The sequence below is a fragment of the Suricata suricatta genome, chromosome 10 (genome assembly GCF_006229205.1).
Source record: "Suricata suricatta isolate VVHF042 chromosome 10, meerkat_22Aug2017_6uvM2_HiC, whole genome shotgun sequence".
Lineage (NCBI taxonomy): Eukaryota > Metazoa > Chordata > Mammalia > Carnivora > Herpestidae > Suricata > Suricata suricatta.
In genome coordinates this window covers 4,670,515-4,678,112 of record NC_043709.1, presented here as the reverse complement: position 1 = coordinate 4,678,112, position 7,598 = coordinate 4,670,515, and the positions used below count along the sequence as shown (strand labels likewise).

General features: G+C 64.0%; 1 protein-coding gene across 1 annotated transcript in view; it reads left to right on the top strand.

Moving 5' to 3' along the window:
• Positions 1–7,598, top strand: part of PARVB (parvin beta) — a 90,782-nt gene that overhangs the window by 64,201 nt on the left and 18,983 nt on the right. Inside the window, exons 7-8 of the mRNA XM_029954097.1 lie at positions 1,972–2,030; positions 4,340–4,359. Coding sequence (XP_029809957.1) covers positions 1,972–2,030; positions 4,340–4,359 — 79 coding nt within the window. The remainder of the gene's footprint in view (positions 1–1,971; positions 2,031–4,339; positions 4,360–7,598) is intronic.

Here is a 7,598-nt window from a genome sequence, read left to right as displayed (position 1 = left end):
CCCCCCCCCCCCCCCCCCCCCCCCCCCCCCCCCCCCCCCCCCCCCCCCCCCCCCCCCCCCCCCCCCCCCCCCCCCCCCCCCCGTGGGCTGCCAGGCTCCGCCCAGCCCCGGTTCTCCGAGGCCGTCTGACCCTGCCGTCACCCCTGGAACTTGGCCTTGACCCTGCAGGTGGAGACGCCCCTTTCTGGCATCAGATGAGGGTCGCCCACGCCGCCTGGCCCCACGTGCGTCCTGAGGAGGCGTGTGTCTGGGCAGTGGTGGTGATGGGGACAGGGACCACCCCCGCTGCCTGCGTCCCCGAGGCCTGCTCACGTGGCCAGCCCGGGAAGGCTTCCCAAGGACACGCGGGCGCGTCCAACTCGGGGGCCCCGCGAGAGCCCTTAGCTCGGTCATCAGGGATTTCCTTCCAGGCCCGCACTTCGGTCCAGGGAAATCTGGGTTTTCAGGAAGTTTTACGGACCCGGGCAAGCCCTTGCCGGCGCTCGCCTGCCCAGGGTCACGGAAGGATTCTCTGGGCCACGTCCAGAGGGGTACAGGCAGGACGAGGGGGGCCTGGGGACTGGCCGACCTCGGGCCCCGGACGCCCGCCTCCCAGGCCTGAGGGGCTGTCTCTCCACGTCCCGCTCTCCGGTCTGAGAGGGGGGTGTGAGGAATGGGGCAGGGTGCGGTCCTGGCATCCAGTCAGCGCCTCACGTGCATCGGATGCGCGGGTGCGGGCAGGGTCTCCCGACCTCCCTCAGCGGACTCTCCCGGGAGCCAGCGAGGGGAGGCCCTGAGCCCCGCGGGCGGCCGCCCGCGCTGCTTGCTGGAGAGTTCTGGAGGCCGAGCTCGGGAAGGGGCAAGGAGCTCAGCTCTCGAGAGGTGCCTGTGCTGGGTGGGCTGGCAGGAAGTGAGTTCCCCGTTTCTCGAGGGGTCCAAGTAGGGGCTGGTGGTGGTTGGGTTAACTGGCCAGCCGGGCTCCACCCTGCGGTCCTGTGGCATACAGGCTGCCCCCCCCCCCCCCCCCCCCCCCCCCCCATCGCTGCCTCTTCGCACCTGCGGGCCTTCCGGAGAAGTCTGCCACACGCACTGGGGGCCCAGGGCCGGCAGCCCGGCTGTTTAAAATGGCAGGCCCTGGCCTGATGCCAGGAAGGAGCCAGTGTTCCCGCGGGGAATTCCCAGCAGGGTCAAGGCCGCACCACTCCGGGTAACGCAGGGGTCAGACGGCTTCGGAACAGCAGGACCAGCCAGAGCCTTGCGGCGGGCACTAGTGACGGAGGCCAGAAGTCCTAATCGAGGGCTTGGCAGGACTGCGCTCCCTCTAAGGCCTGGCGGGGACAACCCTTCCTTCCCTCTTCCAGCTTCTGGTGGCTTCCGGCAGCCCTCGGCACTCCTGGCCTTGTAGACGTGTCCCTCCGGGCCCTGCCTGTGTTGTCACGTGGCCTGCTCCCTCTGTGCCCGCGTGTGCGTGTGCGCCCGTCTGTCTGTCTGTCTGTCTTCTCTCGTAAGGACTGCAGTCATGCTGGACTTAGGACCTGCCTAGTCCGTCGTGGCCTCGTCCTGACTCTGCAAAGCCCTGGTTTCCAAACAGGGTCACTTGCTGAGGTTCTGAACCGATGTGACTCAGGGGAGCACCCTCCTCAGTCAAGTGCACCTCCCTGCGTTGTGCTCCTCGTGCCCCTCACTTACCTCTCCCAGCAGCACGGCACGGGGGTCCCTCTGGGAGCTGGGGTTTCTCCTGAGCTCCTCCGTAACCTCCAGGGCTCGGAGCGGGGGGTGGGGGCAGTTTCCGGCCACCGAACGGGTCACCCGCTGTGGCCCCCAGCCATCCACCCACCGCGGGCGTGGCTTGGCCGCTGTGCTGAGGTGGACCCCCGGCCCCAGGGGCCCCCGCACGCAGCTCCCTTACCCGGCCAGCGGCGTCCTTCCTCCTGTGCCCCCCGCCTGCCCCCACGTATTTGTGCATTTACCTGTTCGTTTTGGGGTTCGCAGAAGCGGGAAGGTCTGCTGCATTCCAGCCACGTCACAGAGGAGCTGACCACAACCACCGAGTGAGTCACCGCGGAGCCTGTTCCATGCGACCCCTGCCCCAGCCTTAGGGGAGGTTTTCTCGGGAGCCCCCGTCCTGTCTCTGTGTCCTGCCTGCGCTTCCTTCAGAGACGTTTTATTTTCTCATGAGGAAGGGCAAGATCGCAGTTTGGTCTGGTATTTATTTATTTACTTATTTATTTAAGAATTTTAATGTTTATTTTTGAGAGAGAGACAGAGCACAAGCGGGGGTGGGGCAGAGAGAGAGGGAGACACAGAATGTGAGGCAGGCTCCAGGCTCTGAGCTGTCAGCACAGGACACGACACGGAGCTCGAACTCAGGACCAGTGAGATCATGCCCTGAGCCGAGGTCTGATGCTTCACGGACTGAGCCCCCCGGGCGCCCCTGGTGTGGTATTTAAATGAGGAATTCTCCCAGATGCCGTGCAGGAATTAGAACGTAATAGGCTGCCCCAAATCGTTTCTGGAACGACACAGAGAGTAGTAAGTAAAAATGTAACAGATCACTTTCAAAATCTCTTTACAAGGAAGAAAAGAATAAGAGGAATTTAAAACAAAGGTTTCTGTGTGAGAACGGAGTTATTCTGCAAAGGCTTGGGACTTTTATTCCATATTTTAGAAGGTGATCGTAAAGACTGGAGGGAGAGGGGGAGGGAGGGAGGGAGGAGGTGTTCAGGCTGGTCAGGGACCCCTTGTCCCTCGTCCCCGGAGTCACACATCTGAATTAGAACTTGCCTTTGAGACAGTGCAGAGCCGTCTCTGGTCTCTTAGAGGAAGCCAGAGGGCAATTTTTAAGAAGTCTGAAAGGCTTCAAATGTATCGAAAACAGCAAATCAAATGGGAAATTTTGCGTGTGGCTTCTCGGAGCCCCCGTGACGCCCCCGTTAAGGATCTTTAAAGTTTGCCTGTGATTGTGCCTCTCGACCAAACCTGTTTCAGATGAAACAGAACATTAAAGATTGATCTTCTCGGCGGACGCTTCCGCTCTGATCAGGGAGTGATTAATTCCTGTGTCATGAATTCATGTACGGTCTCCCGAAACCGACACAGGAAACCATTCCCGGCGTGGGAGCTGCTGGGGAAATCGGGGGGCGGGGACGCGGCATGTCTGGTCCAAGCCCCTGGAGGCCGGGGCAGGGGGCGCTGGGGAGGGAGCAGTGGGACCAGGGATGTGGTGCTCAGGTTGGCGCCTGGAGTGGCCTGTGCCAGCCAGCCTGGCCTGCGGGGAGCCCGAGGAGGGCAGCTCGAGGGGAAGGAGGCGTGGGTGGCGTCTCAGTTATCTGCGGTTGTAACAAGTCGCCCCCAAACCGAGCGGCTAAAACAACGGGCACCGTATTTGCCGATGCTGCTGGGCCAGACGGGGCAGGTCCTCCGCTCGTCTGGGGGTTGGTGGTTGGTGCCGCTGGAGGCAGCCCTGTGTCCTTCCACCCGTCCCTCGTCCTTACGGGGCTGGGCTTCATGCTCTCCTTCCCATTTCTTTTTCTAGAGGCCACGCTGAGCTCACCTCCTCCAGGAAGCCCTCTGTGGTTGCCAAGCGGGAGTAGCTGGCTTTCTTTTAGTTCCCGAAGCATCTCTAATATGTGTCACGTTAGCGCACAGGGACCGTGGTGAAGTGGGGGTTTGTGATGGCAGGCCCGTGGCATTTATTGGCAATGGGGGGTTATATTTTTACGTCCAAAGCTTGCGCCTAGTGACTGTGCAAGAGAATGTTCATTAAATAAAACAGAGCCGAAGGACTTGGGTGCAGAGGGATTGGGGGGCGGAGTGAAGACCTCTGCGCCTCTCAGGAAGGTCGTGCAGGGGGAGGGCCTGCGTGCTGGTGCCCCTGCGGTCCTCGCGTGGTTTCGGCGTCCACCGGCGGGACTCGGGGCCCCGCATGCGCCTCTTCAGGACTCCTCCACGGCTCCCCGAGTGAGTGGCGGGCATGCTCACCGCAGGTGCCCCTGCGTAGTCGGCATCCTTGCGCTTTAACGCTGACCGTCCAGCGGCTCCAGGACCCCCCCTTTCCTGCCGCACTGCTCTCTCTCTATTAACCGCTGCCGTGATTTAACCCCCCGCCAGCAGCAAATGGCATTGAAGGGTGGTACAGACGAGGGTGGCCGTTCGCTGCCCGTCTTGTGCAGACAGAGTCCACGTGAGCCCCCGTCCTCTGTGACTAGAGGGGCAGAGACTCAGGACGGGATTTACCTTTTACAAAAAGCCCCTTGGTGGGGCCACGCGGGCCCCCAACCTCTGGGTCCCTTCCGTCGCTGTCTCCTCGCCGCACCTTCTGAGCGACTCCTCTAATGGCTCTCTCTCTTCTCCTTGGCAGGATGATGATGGGTCGCTTTGGTAAGTCACCGTGGGGGTGCGCAGCCCCAGGCAAGCGCGGCGGGGCTGTGGCGGGATGCGGGCAGGGGCCGGCAGGACCCAGGGGTGCTGGGTCTTCGAGCAAGCGTGTGTGGGTGCCCCTGGGGTCTGTATGCTCCTCCCAGATGCCGCATGCTGGTGGGACACGAGGAGTGCGGTGGGCCGCGTGTGATCCGGGGCCGGGGGGGGGGGGTCTGGGTTGCAGCAGGTGCTCTCTGGGGGACGGGGTGGGGGGGCAAGTGTTTTCAGTGGCTATACCCAGAGAGCTGTCCCCTATGCTCTGGAAGCCTGGCGTGGCCCTGTCTTCATCTCGGCAAGCGGTGGCAGATACCAGGTCAGCTGGGGCCAGTGCTTCAGCCCTTGGGGTGGGGACCCCCCGGCTCTCAGCCGCAGCCAGAGGCCGTCCGAGCGAAGCACCTTGCTTTGGGGGAGATTTCAAAACAGAAAGCCCTCCACGCCCAGATCCCATGTTCTCTGAGTGCATCTGGTAGAAGAAAAAGTGGAGGGGTGCGTGGCGGGCTCAGTCGGTTGAGCGCCCGACTTCGGCTCAGGTCACGCATGGTCATTTGGTTGGTGAGTTCGAGCCCCGCGTTGGGCTCTGTGCTGACAGCTCGGAGCCTGGAGCCTGTTTTGGATTCTGTGTCTCCCTCTCTTTCTCTGCCTCCTCCTCCGACTTGCTCTGTCTCTCTCAAAAATAAGTAAAAACCTTGAGGAAAAAAAGAAAGGGAGAAGAAAGGAAGCCCTCCCATGTCCCGGTGCTGAGGGCACAGGGCGGCAGGGCGGTGCTCAGTCCACAGGGCCAGTGCGGGCGCCTGGGGCGGACAGGTGTCACGGCAGCCTGGCTGGAGAGCCATGGTGGGGCACAGTGTACCCTTGGGTCACGTCCCTGTCATGCCTGAGCGGAGGGGCTCAGACCCCCTGTGGGACTGTAGAGGCATGTTGGTGATGACAGCGGGGCCCTCAGAGCACTGCTCAGTGTCTTGGATCTTCTGCATGTTGTCACGTCCCTGTTTGGGGGACCTGCATGGAGTCTGCTCAGCTGGGGGCAGAGGGGGTGGGAGCTCGGCCGAGAAGCCCCCACGGCCCCGTGAACGGCACAGCGGGCTCCGGGGCGCAGGACGGGGATGCCTTGGGAAAGAGTCAGGTGTCACGGTGTGAAAAGTGGACTCAGCTGCTGCGCCGGGGGACACGGGGACGCAGGGGACGTGCGAGCCTGCAGGGGCCGTGGCACCACAAGAAGCTGGTGCCGTTGTCACCACTTCACGGGCTCACCTGCTTCGGGAGCACAAGCGGGCTGTCGGTGGCGACAGGCAGTGCGTCCGTCGCCAGCTCCCGCGTCTGCTGGCGCGGGCTCCGAGGTCCCCTGGGTACCCAGACCCGCAGCCTCCGCCAGCTCTTCACGGGTGGGGGGGGTGCGGAGGAGGGGGGAGGACCCGCGGGGATCCCGACAGCCCACTGCGTCTGACCTCCTTCCTTCCCCTCAGGCGCTGGTCCCTGGCTCCCCCTCTAGTTGGAGTCATGCTTCCTAAGGCCCCCCACCCCCTAACTCTCCTTCTCACCGCCACCTTGGCTTAAGCCAAAGCCCCAGCCCTTGACGTGGCCCCCAGACCCTCTCAGACTGTCCCTTCACACGCCCCTCGCCTCCTCTCTGCCCTCTCACTCCCCCTGCATGTCTGCCTGTGACGCCCTCCCTCTGGCTCTTGCAGTGCCCCGTTCTTGGAATGCTCTCCCTCTGGGACCCCCATGGCTCACTCCTTAGCTCCGACCCAGGAGGCCCTCCCTGACGGCCCTGCCCCCACCCAGCCTGTCTCTTTGCTCCCCTCACTGGTGCTCACAGGAGTTGGCAGACTCGGGGTGCCGAGACAGTCTGGGGACCCTTGTGCCCTTCTTCTGTGCCTCCACACAAGGCCTCTTGGACTGTAAGCATCCTGTGGGCTGGAGCTGTGTCTTCCCCGGCGTGCAGCCCCCCAGCCTCCATCCCTGGGGCCGCAGACCGGCCCGGAGCTTCCAGAATACCGGGCGGTTCACCTGGTTTTGCCCTGAGCCCTCTGAGCTCGGGAGGGAGGGAGGGGTCGCCCTGCCCCGCAGCGGCCCCCCTCCATGAGTCATCACTGTCCTGGCTGAGGTGGGCTGGGAGGCCCTTCTCCCCAGAGGAGCTGGGAGCTGCTGCCTGGTCTCCATGGCAACAGGCCTGCCAGCTGCCTCTCCTCCGTGGCAGCCCCTCCCCCGCCCTGGGCTCCTGGACAGGGAGCCTCCTCGCTCTCCACCCCCATCTTGTCCTCACACCCGCCCCCCCAGCCCTCCCGTCACCACCCTCTAGGGCTCCTTACCCTGCGGGACTCGGTCCCTCTGAGCCTCCTTCCCAGGCCACACTGTCTGAACCCCGCCCTGCCTTTCTTGTGCTTCTCTTTGCACTTTCTGTTCCCTCTCTCTGGAATGCCCTTCCCCCTCCTCTGGTCCCAGCGAACCCTGGCTCCTTGGGCCCCTGGCCCTCTGTCCATGGACCTGATAGAATGTCCGGGTGTCCCGGGGACCAGCGGGGACCACGAAAGAGGGAGGTGACTAGAGCATCAAGGGCTATTGTGACCCTCAGCCTGAGTGTGGGGGTGGGGGGGGCAATCCGGGGGCCCCACCCCCACTTCTGTGGGCGGCTCATCCACGCCAGGTGGGAACACAGGCTGCTTCCTCCAGCTCCCCCTGCTTTTAGACGAGCCAGAAATGCCCGCTCGTGTTTTAAAAATGTGAGACCAACTAGACGAGTCTCATCGGGGGGACGCCGCATCCACGCGGCTCGCGCTTGGGCGCACACGGCGCGTCCTGGCCGACCGGGCCTCTCTCTGCGTCCTCTCTGGCTCGTGGGTGCCTGTTCTACCTCGGTTTCCCTGTCTGCCTACACGCGGCCCGCGCCCCTCCCGGGGCTTCACCTCGGTGACTGTCCCCAGCAGAGGGACCTGAGGGTGGGGCGGTCAGAGCGGGCAGCGGGGGCGGTGGGCGCCCCCCACTCGCGGCCGCTCCGTCCCCGCACCCACCGTGAGGTGAGGGGGGGACCCTTCTCACTCCCACTTTACGGGGGAGGAGACGGGGGTGGGGAAGGAAGCCGCGGCCTGAAGCCCGGGGACTTGGAAGTCATCTGAACCGGGATCTATTTTCGTTTCCGAGGCCCGGCTTCCCACAGGGGTGCTGCGGGGGCGCGCCCGGCCGTGCTGCGTGGGGTCGCCCCT